Source organism: Heteronotia binoei, chromosome 2, assembly GCF_032191835.1.
Source record: "Heteronotia binoei isolate CCM8104 ecotype False Entrance Well chromosome 2, APGP_CSIRO_Hbin_v1, whole genome shotgun sequence".
NCBI lineage: Eukaryota > Metazoa > Chordata > Lepidosauria > Squamata > Gekkonidae > Heteronotia > Heteronotia binoei.
In genome coordinates this window covers 5,146,989-5,168,896 of record NC_083224.1, presented here as the reverse complement: position 1 = coordinate 5,168,896, position 21,908 = coordinate 5,146,989, and the positions used below count along the sequence as shown (strand labels likewise).

General features: G+C 47.2%; 1 protein-coding gene across 1 annotated transcript; it reads left to right on the top strand.

Moving 5' to 3' along the window:
* Positions 1-552: 552 nt before the first annotated feature.
* On the top strand, positions 553-20,725 carry LOC132567496 (zinc finger protein 814-like; the record flags this gene model as incomplete). The annotated part of the gene is made up of 2 exons (XM_060233175.1): positions 553-1,262; positions 19,631-20,725. Coding segments are annotated over 2 exons (1,782 nt in total), but the record flags the coding sequence as incomplete, so codon positions are not given.
* Positions 20,726-21,908: the final 1,183 nt, after the last annotated feature.

Sequence of the window (21,908 nt, the reverse complement as noted above, 5' to 3'; positions counted from 1 at the left end):
CTGAGCAAAAGCTCAGGTGTGGCTCTCGTAGGGATGAGGTATCCTGAAAGACTAGATATCTGGGGAGGGTGGGAGAGAGGTTAAGATCAGGCAAGCCGAAGGAGGCCGAAGGGCCCTCAGTCCTTTCCTCCTGCAGTCACATCGATGCCTTTAGAACTTACCTGCCCTCCAGGTGTTAATGGGATCTCTCTTCTTATTCCAGCCCAGGATGATCAGAGCAATGAGGAGGGTGAGGAACTGGATCAGCAGTTGCCAGATCGAGTTGAAAAGGTGGACTTGAATGAAAACATCAGGAATCCAGGTAGACCTAAGAGAAAGAAAGGCAGCCATACAGCTGAGAAGAGAGATGGAAGACGACATAATGCACATTTTCCAAAGCACAGGATAATGAGGGCAAGTGCATCCGTTCAGTGTGTAAAGCACTTCAAAACCAGATCACAGCTCCCTCTGCACCAAAGACAACAAAGAGGGCAGAAATCATTTGAATGCACAGAGAGTGGAAGGAGATTCAGTGAGACAGGGAATCTTCACAAGCATCAGAGAACGCACACAGGGGAGAGACCTTTTGAATGCTCAGAGTGTGGGAAGAGATTCAGTCAGAGTGGCCATCTTCAAAGTCATCAGAGAACACACACAGGGGAGAGACCTTTTGAATGCTCAGAGTGTGGAAAGAGGTTCAGTGAGAGTCGCCATCTTCAATGTCATCAGAGAACACACACAGGGGAGAGACCTTTTGAATGCTCAGAGTGTGGGAAGAGGTTCAGTGAGAGTGGCACTCTTCGAAGTCATCAGAGAACCCACACAGGGGAGAGACCTTTTGAATGCTCAGAGTGTGGGAAGAAATTCAGTCAGAGTGGCTGTCTTCAAAGTCATCAGAGAACACACACAGGGGAGAGACCTTTTGAATGCTCAGAGTGTGGGAAGACGTTCAGTGAGAGTCAGAAACTTCAGAGGCATCAGAGAACCCACACAGGGGAGAAACCTTTTGAATGCTCAGAGTGTGGGAAGAGATTCAGTCAGAGTGGCCATCTTCAAAGGCATCAGAGAACCCACACAGGGGAGAGACCTTTTGAATGCTCAGAGTGTGGGAAGAGATTCAGTCAGAGTGGCCGTCTTCAAAGTCATCAGAGAACCCACACAGGGGAGAGACCTTTTGAATGCTCAGAGTGTGGAAAGAGATTCACTGACAGTGGCAGTCTTCAAAGGCATCAGAGAACCCACACCGGGGAGAGACCTTTTGAATGCTCAGAGTGTGGAAAGAGGTTCATTGAGGGACAGACTCTTCAGAGGCATCAGAGAAGCCACACCGGGGAGAGACCTTTTGAATGCTCAAAGTGTGAGAAGAGGTTCACTCGGAGTAGCAGTCTTCAAAATCATCAGAAAACCCACACGGGGGAGAGACATTTTGAATGTTCAGAGTGTGGAAAGAGATTCAGTCACAGTGGCACTCTTCATTGTCATCAGAGAATCCACACAGGGGAGAGACCATTCGAATGCTCAGAGTGTGGAAAGAGATTCAATCGGAGTGGCCATCTTCAGAGGCATCATAGAACCCACACAGGGGAGAGACCTTTTGAATGCTCAGAGTGTGGGAAGAGATTCAGTCAGAGTGGCCATCTTCAAAGTCATCAGAGAACACACACAGGGGAGAGACCTTTTGAATGCTCAGAGTGGGAAGACGTTCAGTGAGAGTCAGAAACTTCAGAGGCATCAGAGAACCCACACAGGGAAGAAACCTTTTGAATGCTCAGAGTGTGGGAAGAGATTCAGTCAGAGTGGCCATCTTCAAAGTCATCAGAGAACCCACACAGGGGAGAGACCTTTTGAATGCTCAGAGTGTGGAAAAAAATTCAGTAACAGACGGAATCTTCAAAGGCATCATAGAACCCACACAGGAGAGAGACCTTTTGAATGCTCAATGTGGAAAGAGATTCAGTCGGAGTGACATTCTTCCAAATCATCAGAAAACCCACCCAACGGAGAGAAATTTTCAGTGCTCAGAGCATGGAAAGAGATTTAGTCGGAGTGACACTCTTCAGCAGCACCAAATAACCCAAAGAATAGAAACCATTTAATTGCTTAGCCTGTTCAAGCAGGTTTTATCTTATTTTTTCGCTAAAAAAGAGCCACAATCCATATAAAGAACTGACACTATATAAACTATTGTAGAATGCTTGAATCTACACAGAAATGTAACTGTAACCAGGAAGAAATATTTAAAAATTCTTTAAATATTGAAGAAACTTTAGCCATGTTTGAAATGAAGGGGAGACCCCTGAATAATTATGAATATAGTAATAATAATTGAAAATATGGTTTTGCCTTTAACAGCAAAGAGAATGTCTGATGCAATATTTGAAGAGCTGTAATTGTTAGAAAAGCAGGCAGCTTAAATTGGTGTAAGACACAGATGTGTACTGATAATGGGCAGGCCCTCTGAAGAAGCTCCTTGCCGAGAGCTGATAAACACATGAAGGCAAAGGAACACAGCAGAGGAAAACGACAAGAAAAGGAAAGCAGGAGGTGGAGCATTTGAATTACATAAGGACTGTGGGCTAGTCTGGTTGTTTTGGGGATGAATAAAAATGGTCAGAAGGCTGATGATTTTAACTTTGTCATTTTGAAGCTTATGCTGACAAGTTCACTTTGATATCAAAGTAAAATATCTCGGTTTAAGCCAAGCAATGTGTGGGGCCTCGTTATTCTACTGCTACTTAAAAATGGTGCATTGGCCGGGAATGACGAGGTAAGGATTTTTCCTTCCCTTTGATGACTGCATAACCGTCTGCCTTCACCCTCATGGCAGGAAAGAACTGGACTAGGCATCAAGGTCAGATTTTTGACTTGAGTCCAGCTCTCTCTGCCCTGGTGGGGGGGGGGGTGCCCGGTCAGTCAATCGAGAACCCGCGCCTGGTTAAACCGACGTCTATGGGGAATTGGAAGATCTTCAGGATTGTGAGTATGAACTGTTTGGAATTTTGATTGCCTCTCTCTGGGAGAGAAGAAGGGCCTGATCACCCCTTAAAGCTCTGTCTATTAGGCTCTGGAGCTGAAGCACAGAAGTTAGGATCTGGGAGGATTTCTGTGGTGGGTGTGTATGTGAATGAGAGACAAAGCCTCTAAGAGAGAGGGATTTTCTCTTGTGTAGTTCCCAGTAGGGAAATCTTACTGGGTCACGAGAGAAAGGGAGTGTAAACCCCTCAGGGCTCCCTGGCTGCCAGACCCTGAACTGGCAGCTCCGGTTTTCTGTTTGAGAGACAGTTTGGTGTAGTGGTTAAGTGTGCAGACTCTTATCTGGGAGAATCGGGTTTGATTCCCCACTCCTCCACTTGCACCTGCTGGGATGGCTTTGGGTCAGCCAGAGCTCTCTTATCTGGGAGAGCCGAGTTTGATTCCCCACTCCTCCACTTGCACCTGCTGGAATGGCCTTGGGTCAACCGTAGCTCTCTTATCTGGGAGAACCGGGTTTGATTCCCGACTCCTCCACTTGCAGCTGCTGGAATGGCCTTGGGTCAGCCAGAGCTCTCTTATCTAAGAGAGCCGGGTTTGATTCCCCACTCCTCCACTTGCAGCTGCTGGAATGGCCTTGGGTCAGCCATAGCTCTGGCAGAGGTTGTCCTTGAAAGGGCAGCTTCTGGGAGAGCCCACCCACCTCACAGGGTGTTTATTGTGGGGGAGGGAGATAAAGGAGATTGTGAGCCGCCCTGGGACTCTTGAGTGGAGGGTGGAATATAAATCCAATGTCGTCGTCTTCTTGTTTTTCCTAGAAGTGTCTTGTCTAAATGTTTGGTGCCATGGGGAACGTAAAAAGCCAGAATTCTGGGGAATGTCAGAGAATGGTAGTTCCAAATGGGCAGGCAAGGCTCCTTTGTCCTTAGACCTCCCGTTCAAGAAAAATCTAACTTTTGGATTTGAATGTCTTTTAGAATGGAGAGACCTGGCTTTGTAAGGTAACAAAGACCTCTCTCCCCTTAATAAAATAAAGAACAGAAGAGCAATGATTTGGACTAAAATTAGATGAGGCCAGTTCTCAAGGGAAGGCCTGGAGATGTCCTGGAATCACAGCACAAAGTTCCAGGCTGCAGACTCAGTTTTCTCTGCAGGGTAATGGAAGTTTGGTGTGAGTGAGAGCTCAGAGCCTGGTTCCCTTGGGATCTCATCTTTCTTTAGACTTCTGTTTTAGATCTTAAGCAATCTGTTCTGTCTGGATATGGCAACCCCATTCAGGAAATAAAACTAACTGTAGAGAATGTGGTCTTGCCCAAAAGATCAGATCCCTGTTAGTGTGACGAAGTCTGCCACCTTTTTGGCCGAGGTGGGTCAGCAGACTTGCCAACTGATAGTTAAACACAGGTCCAGAGTCTGGTATTTTCCCCAGAAACACCAGGAAGGTAGGTTGCCACCAGACTGGATAAATCCTTTCGCACAGAGGCCCTAGTCAAGCCTCTGCCTATTAGGAAAACTCTAGAGAAAACCAAGCCACACCACTGCAGCAAGGGCTTCCCCAAGTCAGTTTTCACAGATTGATAGTAGGTACTTCCAAAGGCTAGCGGATGAGTTTGGCTCAGATTGTGGTGGCCTGAAAGTAACTAACCACACAAATAAATAAAGTTTATTTTACCGAATAGGCAGGTGTCAGACTATGTTTCATTGAAGTTACATTTAATTACTGAAGTTATATTTGTTTATTCAATACTAACCTGAATGCTTAATAAGCTCCTATGCTACTAACCCAGGTACCCTGCATAGTAAAGGGGGGAAAGCCGTGTGAATGTTTCCAAGATTTCAAAGGCCAGTAATAAAGCTTTGAAGTGCTCAGCTAACTTCCCAGGCGCCTCCTGAGCCGAGCAAGGACACCACCAGGGGGGGAATGTAACCACCAACTGTGAAAGATAAGCGGGCGTGTGAAATGTGTTACTCGCAGGGTCAGTCTGTACTTTTATTATGAGAAATAGTTTAAAGCGCAAACCCTTTGAAGTGTAATCTTAAATGTCATTGGTTCGAGCTATTCGCCATTAGTTCCAATGAATCCATGCTAGAGTAACATTGTAGTTACCAATAAATGCAACTTAGTTTCAAAAGAAACAAGTCTGATTATTTTGCGAACTTCAATGAACCCTTTGCTGACAGCATGAAAGCATTGGTTTTAGTGAGTTGTTCAATGTAATTAGCTAACTGGGGATAAATTCAGAGAGCTATATATTAGCATACAGAGTTCAAATGTCCAGATGAAATCCAAGGGTTTCCCCGAATGGAATTAGCAAAATAGGCTCTAGTCTAGGTTAGGCTAGGCAAAGAAATGTACTCGTTATTTTTTATGCCTCCCAGACCCTCCTGGTATATCCAGTTAAGGCTATTCAGCTATTTCAGCGCTAAAATTAGTTGGTACATGGCTACTGCATTACAGTCATCCCAAAAGAACTTAGGTTTAGCTCTTTTAAAATGCAGCAAGGATGCAAATTAAATAAATGCAATTTATTGTCATGATTGAGAGAGATATTCAGAGAGTTGTACCTTTATTTTCATTTTTAAAATGCCAGAATCAAATATCTCTGAGAAAGAGAGTTTAAACTAGTTTTGTTAAATATTTACTGCTTCAGTTCTATAAATTTCAGGCTCAAGGAAAGGCCTCTGAGCATGTACAGAGAGTGCCTAAATCAGCCCCAAATTGGAGCCTGGCATAGGGAAGTTAAAGATTGCAGATTTGAAGTCTTCTTGCCCTTCCCCCACAAGAACTCCATGGCACAGAGTGTAAGAGCTGCATAATTGCAGTCCTAAGCTCTGCTCACAACCTGAGTTTGATCCCCAGTGGAAGCAGGGTTTTCAGGTAGTCGGCTCCAGGTTGACTCAGCCTTCCATCCTTCTGAGGTCGGTAGAATGAGTCCCCAGCTTGCTGGGGGAAAGCGTAGATGATTGGGAAAGGCAATGGCAAACCACCCCGTAAAAAGTCTGCTGTGAAAATGTTGTGAAGGCAATGTCACCCCAGTGTCAGAAATGACTGGTGCTTGCACAGGGAACCTCTCCCTTCCTGCCCTCCCCCCTTGGGAAGGAATGTTAATCCTCTTCTCTTTTCTCAATCTGAAATCTTTAACAGAACCAGAAAAGGGCAACAGGAATAATTTTTAGCATGCCGTGAGATATTAAAAAGGAAACTTTAGTCTTAATTGTAGAAATGAGAAGTGTAAAATCTGAAACCCCACCAGGCAGACATATCTCATCACCTTCCCCATCTTGTGTTTATAGATATGCCCCATGGTATCAAAGGGGGGGAGGCACAACTGAGATATTTTTCTGAATTCTCATATTCTCCTGGGTTTGGGTCTAAAGATATAAATTCAAATTTTTTGAAATTCTGCAAGAATGTCTCCATAAACAAAATGAGTAAATTTAAAATGCCTGGAAGGAAGATGTGTATTAAAAAAAGAGGTCAGTTTGGAAGCTCCTTGGCTTGCTCAAAACACTACTGTTTTGCAAGGGTGCCAGTCTCCAGGTGGAACCTGGAGATCACTCCCCAAAATATAATGTAAGAAGAAGAAGAAGATATTGGATTTATATCCCGCCCTCCACTCCGAAGAGTCTCAGAGCGGCTCACAATCTCCTTTACCTTCCTCCCCCACAACAGACACCCTGTGAGGTGGGTGGGGCTGGAGAGGGCTCTCACAGCAGCTGCCCTTTCAAGGACAACCTCTGCCAGAGCTACGGCTGACCCAAGGCCATTCCAGCAGCTGCAAGTGGAGGAGTGGGGAATCAAACCCGGTTCTCCCAGATAAGAGTCCACACACTTAACCACTACACCAAACCAGAACAATTAAGGTGAGTGCCTCTGGGAGAGAAAGTGTCCAGGAAAATGGACTGAATGCCTTGTAATCTTCAAATTTAATTCAAATATTCAGAGATCTCCAGCCTGGAGCTGGCATCCCAAAGTTCCACTTACAGCTAATCTTTCTCTGCCAGAGAAAAGACTCTGCCTGTAAACTGCCCTGAGGCTAAGAGTTCTTCTAGATTAGAAGCTATTCCTCTGATAATTTATTTCTTTTTATTTGCTTTACCTTTTGGGTCTGAGAATAATTTTCTAGTGGCTGTTATTAGTTTCCCTTGTACTTAGATTGTGTAGCGTTAATTTTAAGGGGAATATTTTTAAGATATTTAGCTTGTGATCATCTTTGTTTTAAAGAAATGGTGTACCTAACAGATGTTAAGTTTTTTGATCTAGGACAATGGGTTGGAAGTTTATATTTGTAATCTTGGGTTTATATGGAGCATCTATTCTGCTAAAGCAATACCGGATCCAACCTTTTGGAAATTTTATTTTCTTGGGATTTTTGTTAAGTACATCTCATACCAGAAGCATGTGGTCTTCAGGTGTTGCATCTGGCAGTTTTTCTGTCTTATTTTGGGTTGCTTCACAACTTTTTCATTTGAGATTTCAGGTTTTCACGGCTGGCATCATCATTACGGTTTGTAGAATCTTTCGGGCTCAAGTGCCGTGTTCTACTGGAGAAAGTTTTTCTTCCAGACGTTTCGTTCTCAGCTGCAGAGAACATCCTCAGTGGCGTTGCAGCCGGAGCAGGCGCTCTGACCTTCTTGGCTGCTGTGCATTGAGTGAGGCCAGGGCTGCTGGAGAGCTGCTATTTCTAGGCTGGAGGGAGTGTGGTGAGAGGGCAATTGGTTTGTGGATGTGCCCATTGTATGGTGGGGCTTCCTGGAAGGGAAGTGATAAGGAAACTGGCTGTGGAATGTGACCATTGTTCTGTGTTGATTGCTAGGAGTGTTGGAAGGGGTGTGAAGATAAGGAAGAGGGTTGTTGACTGTGCTGATTGTTCTGTGGAATGTGCTGGTTGTTCTATGACCTGCAATTTACAGTCTGTAGGGTGTTTTGCAGAGCTGGGTACCAAGTTTGGTGGATGGAAATGCCTTCTTCCTTTCTGTTAAAGTTGTGCTGGTGTTTGTAAATCTCAATAGCTTCTCTGTTCAGGCGGGTAAGATAATGTGAGACCGTAGAAAGGACTTCAGTTCTTTCAAAGTGGATGACGTGGTCTCCTTCTTGAAGTGCATGTTCAGCGACAGCTGATTTTTCTGATATCTTTCAACACCCCTTCCAAAATTAGTGGTTCTGGGGCAGGCAAAAAGTTCTCGGTCAAAACCCTTGGGGAAGCTTGGACGCTATTTAAAACTATAATCCTAGAAGCTCAGATAAAATACATACCACAAGTTAGGAAAGGCACAAACAGGCATAAGAAAAGGCCTGCGTGGTTAACAAACAAAGTAATGGAAGCTGTAAAAGGTAAGAAGGACTCCTTTAAGCGGTGGAAAACCAGTCCAAGTGAGATTAGTAAAAGGGAACACAGGCTGTGGCAAATCAAATGCAAGACTGTGATCAGGCAGGCAAAAAGGGACTATGAGGAGCATATCGCAAAAAACATAAAGACCAACAATAAAACTTTCTTCAAATATATTAGAAGTAGGAAACCAGGCAGGGAGGCAGTGGGGCCCTTGGATGACCATGGGGTAAAAAGATTACTGAAGGAGGATAGGGAAATGGCTGAGAAGCTAAATGAATTTTTTGCCTCCGTCTTCACTGTGGAAGACGAGAACTTTTTGCCCGCCCCAGAACCACTAATTTTGGAAGGGGTGTTGAAAGACCTGAGTCAGATTGAGGTGACAAAAGAGGAGGTCCTACAACTGATAAACAAATTAAAAACTAATAAGTCACCGGGTCCGAATGGCATACATCCGAGAGTTCTGAAAGAACTCAAAGTTGAACTTGTGGATCTTCTAACAAAAATCTGTAATCTTTCATTGAAATCTGCCTCCGTTCCTGAGGACTGGAAGGTAGCAAATGTCACCCCCATCTTTAAAAAGGGTTCCAGGGGAGACCCGGGAAATTACAGGCCAGTCAGTCTGACTTCAATACCGGGAAAGTTGGTAGAAACCATTATCAAGGACAGAATGAGTAGGCACATTGATGAACACGGGTTATTGAGGAAGACTCAGCATGGGTTCTGCAAGGGAAGATCTTGCCTCACTAACCTGTTACATTTCTTTGAGGGGGTGAACAAACATGTGGACAAAGGAGACCCAATAGATGTTGTTTACCTTGACTTCCAGAAAGCTTTTGATAAAGTTCCTCATCAAAGGCTCCTTAGAAAGCTTGAGAGTCATGGAGTAAAAGGACAGGTCCTCTTGTGGATCAAAAACTGGCTGAGTAATAGGAAGCAGAGAGTGAGTATAAATGGGCAGTCTTCGCAGTGGAGGACGGTAAGCAGTGGGGTGCCGCAGGGCTCGGTACTGGGTCCCATGCTCTTTAATTTGTTCATAAATGATTTAGAGTTGGGAGTGAGCAGTGAAGTGGCCAAGTTTGCGGATGACACTAAATTGTTCAGGGTGGTGAGAACCAGAGAGGACTGTGAGGAACTCCAAAGGGATCTGTTGAGGCTGGGTGAGTGGGCGTCAACGAGGCAGATGCGGTTCAATGAGGCCAAGTGCAAAGTAATGCACATTGGGGCCAAGAATCCCAGCTACAAATACAAGTTGATGGGGTGTGAACTGGCAGAGACTGACCAAGAGAGAGATCTTGGGGTCGTGGTAGATAACTCACTGAAAATGTCAAGACAGTGTGCGTTTGCAATAAAAAAGGCCAATGCCATGCTGGGAATTATTAGGAAGGGAATTGAAAACAAATCAGCCAGTATCATAATGCCCCTGTATAAATCGATGGTGCGGTCTCATTTGGAGTACTGTGTGCAGTTCTGGTCGCCACACCTCAAAAAGGATATTATAGCATTGGAGAAAGTCCAGAGAACGGCAACTAGAATGATTAAAGGGCTGATTAAATGATTAAAGGAGCACTTTCCCTATGAAGAAAGGTTGAAACGCTTGGGACTCTTTAGCTTGGAGAAACGTCGACTGCGGGGTGACATGATAGAGGTTTACAAGATAATGCATGGGATGGAGAAAGTAGAGAAAGAAGTACTTTTCTCCCTTTCTCACAATACAAGAACTCGTGGGCATTCGATGAAATTGCTGAGCAGACAGGTTAAAACGGATAAAAGGAAGTACTTCTTCACCCAAAGGGTGATTAACATGTGGAATTCACTGCCACAGGAGGTGGTGGCGGCCACAAGTATAGCCACCTTCAAGAGGGGTTTAGATAAATATATGGAGCACAGGTCCATCAGTGGCTATTAGCCACAGTGTATGTGTGTATATAAAATTTTTGGCCACTGTGTGATACAGAGTGTTGGACTTGATGGGCCGTTGGCCTGATCCAACATGGCTTCTCTTATGTTCTTATGTTCTCCAGCTTTTGCTCCAACCCCAGAAAGCTTCTGAGAAGCAGCAAGCCCCATTGTGGCTGGGAAAGGGGGGCCCCTGACTTTATAAAAAGCCCCATGAGTTTTAAAATCCTAGCTACACCTCCGGCTCCCCCTCCCCTGTGGGGCTTCTCTTGACCACTCTCCGGACAGGCAGTTATTTCAACATGCCAGGAGGGGTTGACAAACCCCAGGAGGGTAATACAACCAGGGAGAATCAGGGGGAGACAGCAAACCAAACAAATACCATGATACAATAATGAAGAAACCATCAAATTCACTTATACAAATTTATCAAAAATTATCATAACTATAGTGACATCAATTTCTGATAAAATTGTATATGTGAATTTGATGGTTTCTTCGTAATTTGTGGGGCAGATTGGGGCAGGGGACCCCCGGTTTGGAGGCCCTCCCCCTCGCTTCAGGGTCATCAGAAAGCGGGGGGAGGAAAATGTCTTTGAGCACTCCATTATTTCCTATGGAGACCGATTTCCATAGGGTATGAAGAATTGATCTGCGGGTATCTGGAGCTAGTGGGGGGCGGCTGTTTTTTGAGGTTGGGGTACCAAATTTGCAGCATAGTATCCAGTGCCTCTCTCCAAAACACCTTCCAAGTTTCAAAAAGATTGGACCAGGGGGTCCAATACTATAAGACCCCAAAGAAGGCGCCCTTATCCTTCATTGATTCTAATGGAAGGGAGGTATTTAAAAGGTGAGCAGTGGTCCCTTTCAATACGATGGCCAGAACTCCCTTTGGAGTTCAATGGTGCTTGTCACACCCTTGTTCCTGGCTCCACCCCCAATGTCTCCTGGCTCCACCCCCAAAGTCCCCAGATTTTTCTTGCATGGGACTTGGCACCACTAACCAGGCGCCGAACTTCACCCGCTGAGTTTCTGCCTGCCCTGCTGCAAGGCAGACAAGCAGGGAGCTCTGCAAGGAAACGGGAGCGGGAGAAGGCCGGGCTGGGTCTAAAAGACGGCGCAGGAAAGGAGCCCCCCCCCCCCCCCCGCGCCGCCCACCTGCACGGAAGGAGGGAAGGAAGGAAGGAAGTCGCAGGGAGGGAGGGAGGCCGGAACTGTTGGGGGCGGAACCCAGGGGCCGGGGAGGGTCTCCCGGCGAGGCCGGGGCACTGAGGCTGCTGCACCCGGAGGCCCTGGGGGAACGGAGCCGGCGGACTGGTGAGTCTTGCAGCCCCCTCCTGCTGCTCTGGCTCCCCGAAGGCAGCCCCGCTCGCTCAATGCACGGAGCCCCGCGAGAGGAGGCGGGAGGGCTTGGCAAGCAGAGAGGGCTCCGGAGCCTGCAGGGAAGGACCCGCCTCTCCTTCCTGGGAGGGGCTTCAAGAGAGGCTGCGGGGCCCCTGACAGCAAGGAGGGTCCTGTGCATTGAGGGGAGGGGCTTGTGAGTTCCCTGTATTGTGCAGGGGGTTGGACTAGAGGACCCTGGAGGTCCCTTCCAACTCTAGGATTCTATGCTTTAACTGGGCTCTCTTTCCTGGGAGGGGTTTCAAGAGAGGCTGGATGACCCTCTGACAGCAATGAGGATCCTGCGAATTTAGGGGGAGGGGTTTGTGAGTTCCCTCCATCTTGCAGGGGGTTGGACTCGATGACCCTGGGGGTCCCTTCCAACTCTAGGATTCTATGCTGTAACTGGACTCTCCTTGCTTGGAGGTTTCTAAACAGAGGCTGGATGGCCCCCTGACAGCAATGAGGGTCCCGTGGATTGAGGGGGAGGGACTTGTGAGTTCCCTGCATTGTGCAGGGGGTTGGACTAGATCACCCTGGAGGTCCCTCCTTACTCTAGGATTCTGTGCTTTAACTGGGCTTTCCTTCCTGGGAGGTTTTTAAACAGAGGCTAGATGGCCATCTGACAGCAATGAGAGTCCTGTGGATTGAGGGGGAAAGGTTTGTGAGTTTCCTCCATTGTGCAAGGGTTGGACTAGATGACCCTGGAGGTCCTTTCCAACTCTAGGGTTCTATGCTTTAACTGGCCTCTCCTTCCTGGGAGGTGTTTCAAGAGAGGTAGCATGGCCCTCTGACAGCAATGAGGATCCTGTTGATTGAGGGTGAGGGGCTTGTGAGTTCCCTGCATTGTGCAGGGGGTTCGACTATATGACCCTGGAGGTCCCTTCCAACTCTATCATTCTCTGCTTTCAGGGGCTTGGGTGATATTACAATGACTGTTTTCATGTGTGTGGGGGGTCATCCTCCTTACCTCATTGTTTGTACTTGCAAGCAGTTTTAGGGCTCTGCCCCCTCCCCCCTTTTTTCGTGGCAGTATTTGTGGGTACTGAGACCCAGCACCTGTTGGTGGGAGTTCTGCCAAGCCCTGAGAGGGGAATTGGTGGAAAGTAGCGAAACTTTCTATTTGAATACAGGCACTTTAAACAGCAAGAAGGACTGGTTTTAGGGGCTCCTTTTAGGCATCAAACACAATTTTCTGTAGTTTGGTGTTGGGAGATGCCGGTCACGTTCGAGCTGAGCACGCTTCTTCAGATTCACTGAAATGCAGGCTAGCAGTCCATATGTATAGGAAGAGGGTGAGCAGCGGATTAGCACACAACTCAGTGAAAATGTATAAGAGATGTGAGGACCCAACAGGGATAACAAGCTGAGTTTATATGGTCCCCATATGTTACAGGATGTCTGGCTTGGCACGGGTAAAGGGAGTGGAGTTCAGAGCCTTTCTCACCCGGTGGATTGTAGAGACCGCATTTGTTTGGATCCAATTCTGGAGGGAAACATGTGGAAACACTTTTCTTCTGATCCACCGGGGCGATTCTCATTTGCTTTCCTTGTGACATGTAATTCTCTCTGTCTCTCCTTCCCCCTCCCCAAAAAGAAGCCTCTCTTCATAGTCAAGTCACTAAAGGGACATTGACACAGTCAGAGGTGGCCCAAGAGAAGGGGATGGAAGAGCAGGACCCAGAAGGACCTGGAGTTTCGAAGATGGCAAGCAGAGGCCCCCGTCCCACCCTAGCTGGGAGCAGCCTTGAATTCTGGGAAAGCCCTGTGCCAGAGAACCTGCCTAAGGACACTGTGACCTCAGACGCACATTTCCAAAGCTTCACACAGTTCTGCTACCACGAGACTGATGGGCCCCGAGAGGTTTGCGGCCAGCTCCATCGCCTTTGCAACCACTGGCTGGAGCCGGAGAGGCGCACCAAGAAGCAGGTCCTGGACGTGGTGGTTCTGGAGAGGTTCCTGGCCCTCCTGCCCCAGGAAATGCAGTGCTGGGTCAGAGGATGTGGGCCGGAGACCAGTTCTCAGGCGGTGGCCTTGGCTGAAGGTTTCCTCCTGAGTCAGGCAGAGGAGAAGAGGCAGCCAGAGCAGCAGGTGAGGGGGTTTCCTCTGGCTACGTCCCATTCAATATCTGGCCTTATCTAAGGTTTCCTTGAGGGAAATTTCTCCAAGTGTTAATCCTCCAAATGGGAGATTTAAATACCTCCTTCAGCAGCCTCTTCTAGTAGATAATTTCTGCTCCCTCCAGATAATTGACCAGGTCTGCTGATGAAAGGGTGCAGAGTCTGGGAGTGGGGCAGGATCCAGTGCATGGTCTCTTTTCCATCCCGTCTCTTACCCCTTTCCCTTGCTGCCGTTTCAGATGTGGGGACCATCGGTGAAGGCAGAAGCTGCATTCTCTGGGGCAGACGGAGCTTCCTTGGAGCAAGGGCAGAGGGCGCAGACCCAGGAGGGTGCCCAAGATGCCCTCTCCTCTGGTAAGGACTCTTTGTGCCTGGAGGCGATAGGGGCACCCCGTGAATGTGATAGGGAGAGCATTCAGGTCAGGAAAAGAATGAAATAGGTCTTCACAGAACACACAGCACTCAATACCCACTAACTGTCATTCTTCTCCAAGGGGATCAGACCGATTCAGCCTTCTGGGGCAGCAGAGCGCTGGAAACCAGTTCCTAGAGGCCAGTAATCAAGGGGGAAATGTGGCTTCTGTGCCTGTGCTTATAGGGGCATCTGAGGGGCCACTGTGGGAAACAGGATTGTGCAATTGGGATGGCAGGGTGTGGCCGGAACCCCAGGAGATTTGGGGAGGCCTTGCTGTGAAACTTACCACGGATAGTACCCTAGATCAGGGGTGTCAAACTCCTTCGTTAGGAGGGCTGGAGCTGACAGAAATCGGACTTTGTGGGGCCAGGCCGTTTCTGTCATAAAATATATTCCCAGGTAGTGTAGATATAAACTTTATAACAGACGCAAACAAACACAGTTAAAGATATTATTTTTAAACTTAAAATGCAAACTTGCTTAAAACTCTTCCAGTATTTTGTTTGTTGGAAAGGTGGGGAAAACAGTGAAATTTGGCAGTGCAATTTTTAAAATAAAACATCAAGAAAAGGCACAAAGGCTCTGACTCTGTGGAAACAGTGAAATGGCATTGTAAGCTTCTCCCCCACCCCCAAGTCTACTCAGGTTGGCAATGGCTTTCCAGTACAATATCCCCCTTTGGCTGTGGGTTCCCACATTAGAGTACTCACTAGATTAGAGCCATTCAACAGATAAGCTGGCTGAAAGCATCAACATTTTGTTTGCAGGGACACAACTCCAGGAAGCATGAGTTTGAGCTGCCTATAGGAACTCTGAAAATGTAACCCTCTCCACTCCATTTGAAACCATTGCAGAGCAAAGAGAAAGCTACAAGGAAAACATGGAATGGACCTTAAAATCCACCCCACGTTTTCCTTGCAGCAGCCAGCAAAGAAAGGCAGGAAGAGCCGGGAACTGAGACTCAGCCTTGGAGCTTCAAGGGGGTCTTTAAAGAGCTTTTGAAGCTCCCAACTGAAGGAGACTCTTCCTCAGAGCTTCAAAGAGCCTGAGAATTGAATTGGAGGTGGTCTTCGAGGTTCAAAGGGTAAAGACGAGGGGGCAGAAAAGAGCTCCGTGGGTCTGATCAAAGCCCTGGGTGGTCCGCTTCTGGCACATGGTCCAAGTGGTTGACACCCCTGCCCTAGATTCTCCAGATTCTCCAGAAATGCTCCAGTGACATCTGGGATTTGGGCTAAACATGATGGTGACATTTCATGCAACGTCATTTCCACCCCTATCTATATCCACCCCCAGCCCAGACTAAAGGGTCCAGGCGGCAGGATAATGGGATTCCTGAGTTTGGGCTCTGATCCAGCAGGGATGCTGTAACTTTAGGAACTCCAGAGTTCCCAGGGCACGTTTGAAGTCTGAAATATGTTGGCAGAGATTTTCACCCCGAGCCTCCTGGGTATTTCTCTTCTGCCTCTCCCAGGATTTAGTAAAAAGTGTGAAAGAATGTGTGGAGTGTACAAAGGGCAACCTCTCAGACGCCTGGGAAGGGGGTGTGTGAAGCAGGGAGTGACAGAGCAAATGGAATAAGAAGTCAAACCCCCTCCCTTCTTCCTTTCTGTTATGAACAGGCAGTGGAGAGACGCTGTTGAGCCGCTGTCTTTCTGGAGGTGTGGAAACGGCTGCTTTACCTCCAGTTCAGGTAGGGGAGATGAGCGGGAGACGGCCTGGGTCCCCCTTCTTTCTCGGGGAGGGGGTGCTTCTGCTCCCACAGTTTCTACAATGGTCCGGATGAGAGAGGATCTAAATGCAGTTCCCTTTACCCATGCCAAGCCGAATATCCTGTTCTGCCCCAGACTCCTCCCTTCCAGTGTGCAATGTCTGTTCTGCATGGAACACGCTTCCTTGGGAGGTGGTGGGCTCTCCTTCCTTGGAGGTTTATTTATTTTATTTAGCTATTATGCGGATTTCTAGTCCGCCCTTTCCCAAGTGGGATACAGGGCTGATTTATAGCATAATAAAATAATTAAATCACACAATAAGACAGGTTAAATTAAATAGTTAAAACCATTAAAAAGAAAGAAAAGACAGATGGCTAGATGGCCGTCTGACAGCACTGAAGATCCTGTGAATTTTGGGGGAGGGGTTTGTGAGTTTCCTGCATTGTGCAGGGGGTTGGACTAGAGGACTCTGGAGGTCCCTTCCAACTCTAGGATTTTGTGATCGCTGACGAGGGAATCTGCTTTTTCTTTCAGTGCCCCATTTCCATGCTACGGTCACCTCGAGACTGGATTACTGCAACGCTCTCTACATGGGGCTGCCCCTGTGCCGAACTCGGCGGCTGCAGCTGGTGCAGAACGCGGCGGCTAGGCTGTTGCTGGGACTCCCAAGATGGGAGCACATACAGCCGGGGCTGCGCGGACTGCACTGGCTGCCAGTGGGATACCGAGTTCGTTACAAGGTGCTGGTTATCACCTTTAAAGCCCTATATGGCCGAGGACCTGCCTACCTGAAGGACCGTCTCTCCCCATATGAGCCCCAAAGAGCATTGCGGTCAGCTGGAAAAAACCAGCTGACCGTCCCTGGGCCAAGGGAGGCCAGATTGAAGGCCACCCGAGATAGGGCCTTCTCTATTGCTGCTCCACTGCTGTGGAATCAACTCCCGGAGGAGGTGCGGGCCCTGCGGAGTTTGGAACAATTTCGCAGGGCCTGTAAGACCCACCTCTATAAACTAGCCTTCAGTGATAAACTAGGAAATGCCTTTAAAAAATTGCTCTTGGTTACTGAATTTTATGGAATTATTGAAGATCGAATGTTTTAGCACTATATCGTACATTGTAAATTTTAACTTGTAATTTGTCTTAACTTGGATTTTATTTGCAATTTATGTTATTTGATGTATAATGTATTTTATGTTGTGAGCCGCCCTGAGCCTGCTTCGGCGGGGAGGGCGGGATAGAAATTAAAAGTTATTATTATTATTATATTATTCCTTTGAGGAGGTGTCTGTCTGCTTCACCCCAGCAGAGTGGGCGCTGCTGGATCCGGGCCAGAGGACTCTCTACAGGGAAGTCATGCGGGAAAACTATGGAAGCGTCATCTCTCTGGGTAAGGAGCTTCACAGGGGCCAAAGGTGTGAGTTGGTACCCCTGGTATGATGCTGGAATCAAACTGTTGAATAGCAATACATCATGTTGAGGCCTTTCCAGCTTTGGTGAGGGGCGACTGAGACCAGTGTTGTGGCCGTCACCGAAGCCTGAGAAGGTGTCCCGGATAACAATGTTTGGTAAAACCTTTTTGGAGAAACCATAGAATGTTTTCTTACATTACAACAGCACAAGAAAGGTCCATTCTCACATTACAGAATTACATGAGAGGCAGGCCCGTACCTAAGGGAGGTCCCAGGGGGGCACGGCCCCTCCACCGAACCCCTCCTCAACATGTATGGCCCCTCCTTTCCCCGTCGCTCTTGCAGCCCCTGATCTCATTGCTGCTGTTCTTGCGGCGCTCACCCGATCTCCGAACTCCTTGTCTGGCTGCCCCACCCGATCTCCCCGCCGCTGCTCTTGCAGCCCCCGCACAAACTCCCCGCTGCTTTTCTGGTGGCCCCCACTCTCATCACCGCTCTTGTGGCCCCCACCTGAATTCCTCACTGCTGCTCCGCAGCCCGCCACCATCTGCAAGTCAGACGGACCATTTAATACTCATATTAACCCTTGAGGCGAACTAGGCTGCTTTGCCTCACAGATCTGTCCCTCTTACACTGGCTGGGATTGCGGGCTAAGACCTGACCATGATTCCAGAAGAATTTTTACTATTGAATTTATTTCCTTCCCGATAGAAGAATGTTTACTTTTTCTTTCTCTCTCTCTGCAAATGAAGCCAGAAGTATAAGAGAGACTTTGGTGGAGAAAGACAATCGCCTTGCATCCAAAGAAAAGCTGGGGAGTTTCTCAACAGTATCTCAAGAGCAAATTTCCTCCCCAAATGAGCTGTCTGACAGTAAGTATCATTCAGTTAGGCCAAGAAAGAGGCAAGGCATAGCCATGGCGGAGTTTGGATTGACTTCGGAGCAACATTTAGTTATTTATTTATTTTAGTTTTATTTCTTGCACTTGTATCCCGCCCTCCCCAAACGGGCTCAGGGCGGCTAACAATGGTCACAATTCGGTGACAGATTCACATTATAACAATAAAACATTATTAAAACATTAAAATATTAAAACAAATACAGTTCAGATGGCACGCTCTGTCTGTTTTGAATTAATTTCTGATGCTCTTGTGGGGTAGATAGTACACACCCCCATAGATGATAAAAGTGCCTCCGTTTAGTTATTAAAAGCCTGCCTGAGAAGGTATGTCTTACAGGCCCTGCGGAATTGTGATAGATTCTGCAGGTCCCTGGTCTCCTCAGGGAGGGCCTTCCAGAGGGCAGGCACAGCCACGGAAAAGGCTCTTGCACTTGTAGTGGTCAAACGGGCATCCTTTAGCCCGGGGATCTTGAACAGATTTAACGAGCTTGATCGTAGTGCTCTCTAGGGCTCGTATGGGGAAAGGTAGTCCAGAAAGTAGACAGGACCCAAGCCATATAGGGCTTTAAAGGTCAAAACCAGCACTTTGAACCAGGCTGAGAACACTACAGGCGATCAGTACAGTGTCTCCAGTGCAGGTTGGTACAATCATACAGCCCACTGTGGGGGGAGGAGTCCTTCTGGGAGTGTCCAGAAGAATAAGATATTGGATCTATATCTCGCCCTATACTCTGAATCTCAAGAGTCTCAGAGCGGTCACAATCTCCTTTACCTTCCCCCCTGCACCACAACAGACACCCTGTGAGGTGGGTGGGGCTGAGAGAGCTCTCCTCAGAAGCTGCCTTTTCAAGGACAGCCCTGCGAGCGCAATGGCTGATCCAAGGCCATCCCAGCAGCTACAAGTCGAAGAGTGGGGAATCAAACCCCGTTCTCCCAGATAAGAGTCCGCACACTTCACCACTACAGCAAACTGGCTCTGGAAGAGGCAAGGAATAGCCATGGGGGATTTTGGATTGAGTTCGGAGCAACATTTGGTTGGTACAATCAGACAGCCCACTGCAGGGACAGGAGGCCTTCTGGGGACTGGGACTTGTAGGGTCAGGAGCTTCCTCTGAGCAAGAGCTCAGGTGTGGCTCTCGTAGGGATGAGGTATCCTGAAAGACTAGATATCTGGGGAGGGTGGGAGAGAGGTTAAGATCAGGCAAGCCGAAGGAGGCCGAAGGGCCCTCAGTCCTTTGCTCCTGCAGTCACATCGATGCTTTTAGAACCTACCTGCCCTCCAGGTGTTAATGGGATCTCTCTTCTTATTCCAGCCCAGAATGATCAGAGCAATGAGGAGGGTGAGGAACTGGATCAGCAGTTGTCAGATCATAATGCACGTTTTCCAAAGCAGAGGATAATGACGGCAAGTACATCCGTTCAGTGTGTAAACCACTTCAAAACCAGATCACAGCTCCCTCTGCACCAAAGACAACGAAGAGGGGAGAAACCATTTGAATGCACAGAGAGTGGAAGGAGATTCAGTGAGACAGGGAATCTTCACAAGCATCAGAGAACCCACACAGGGGAGAGACCTTTTGAATGCTCAGAGTGTGCAAAGTTGTTCAGTCAGAGTAGCAATCTTCAAACTCATCAGAGAACCCACACAGGGCAGAGACCTTTTGAATGCTCAGAGTGTGGAAAGAGATTCAGTCGGAGTGACCATCTTCAGAGTCATCAGAGAACCCACACAGGGGAGAGGCCTTTTGAATGCTCAGAGTGTGGAAAGAGATTCACTGTCAATAGCGCTCTTCAACACCATCAGAGAACCCACACCGGGGAGAGACCTTTTGAATGCTCAGAATGTGGAAAGAGATTCAGTGAGAAACAGCATCTTAAAAGTCATCAGAGAACCCACACAGGGGAGAGGCCTTTTGAATGCTCAGAGTGTGGAAAGAGGTTCAGTCAGAGTGGCAATCTTCAATACCATCAGAGAACTCACACAGGGGAGAAACCTTTTGAATGCTCAGAGTGTGGAAAGAGATTCACTGTCAGTAGCTCTCTTCAAAGTCATCAGAGAACCCATACAGGGGATAGACCTTTTGAATGCTCAGAGTGTGGAAAGAGATTCACTGTCAGTAGCGCTCTTCAAAGTCATCAGAGAACCCACACCGGGGAGAGACCTTTTGAATGCTCGTGTGGAAAGAGATTCAGACAGAGTAGCAGTCTTCAAAGTCATCAGAGAACCCACACAGGGGAGAGGCCTTTTGAATGCTTAGAGTGTGGAAAGAGATTCACTGTCAGTAGCGCTCTTCAAAGTCATCAGAGAACCCACACCGGGGAGAGACCTTTTGAATGCTCAGAGTGTGGAAAGAGATTCAGACAGAGTAGCAATCTTCAAAGTCATCAGAGAACCCACACAGGGGAGAGGCCTTTTGAATGCTCAGAGTGTGAAAAGAGATTCATTGACAGTGGCAGTCTTCAAAAGCATCAGAGGACCCACACAGGGGAGAAACCTTTTGAATGCTCCGAGTGTGGAAAGAGATTCACTGTCAGTAGCCATCTTCAAAAGCATCACAGAACCCACACAGGGGAGAAACCTTTTGAATGATCAAAGTGTGGAAAGACATTCAGTCAGAGTGGCCATCTTCAGAGTCATCAGAGAACCCACACAGGGGAGAGACCTTCTGAATGCTCAGAGTGTGGATAGAGGTTCAGTGATAGACAGAATCTTCAACGCCATCAGAAAACCCACACTGTGGAGAGACCTTTTGAATGATCAAAGTGTGGAAAGAGATTCAGTCAGAGTGGCCATCTTCAAAGCCCTCAGAGAGTCCCTTTGAATGCTCAGAGTGCGGAAATAAATTCAGTGGGAGTGACATTCTTCCTAATCATCAGAAAACCCACCCAATGGGGAGACCTTTCCAATGCTTAGAGCGTGGAAAGAGATTTAGTCGGAGTGACACTCTTCAGCGGCACCAAAGAATAGAAACCATGTAATTGCTTAGCCTGTTAAAGCAGCTTTTATCTTATTTTATAACTAAAAAAGAGCCACAATCCGTATAAAGAACTGGCACTATATAAACTATTGTAGAAAGGTTGAATCTGCACAGAAATGTTACTGTAACCAGGAAGAAATATTTAAAAATGCTCTAAATATGGAAGAAGCTTTAGCCGTGTTTCAAGCCTTCAAATACATCCCACTACCCCATATGATCTTAGGAGGACACCAGACTCTTTTCTTCCAGGCAGTTGGCAACCCTAGATTGTTTATTAATCTGAGAAAACGAAGCTGAACTAAGGAATGTTCATAGGTTGTTTAAGAGATTATAATGTGTATCAGGTACATCAGACTTATACTCCTTATACATAGCTATCTGGTCCTTTGAAATTAGTTTTAATAAGTTGATGAATATTGCTATGAAATTATTGCAAATTGCTAAATTATTATTGTAAATTGTTTTTTTTTTCCCATCTAATTGTGGGGACTGGGGTGAACAGAAGTATCATTTGTTATTGAAGTTCGTTCCCTCTCAGATGTTTGATCAGCAACACAAATCGTAAATTGCTTCGGCTCCTGCTGCCAAAGGAGTGTTGTTCTAACCCTCTGTGAAGTATTCCAGCTGGGGCTTCAGTGTGCTCTACCTAAGCATCCTACACCTGCAAATGATACTTTATCTTTTGGCCTTGATTGGCTGACAGGCTCTTTAATGCTGCTGGAGGCCTTCCTTTAGGGGGATTAGCCTTTACCCTCCTGGTCACCTGGGTCTGAGAGTTTGAAACTTTCTCTGTTATCTGACAATGATGCTCATGTAAA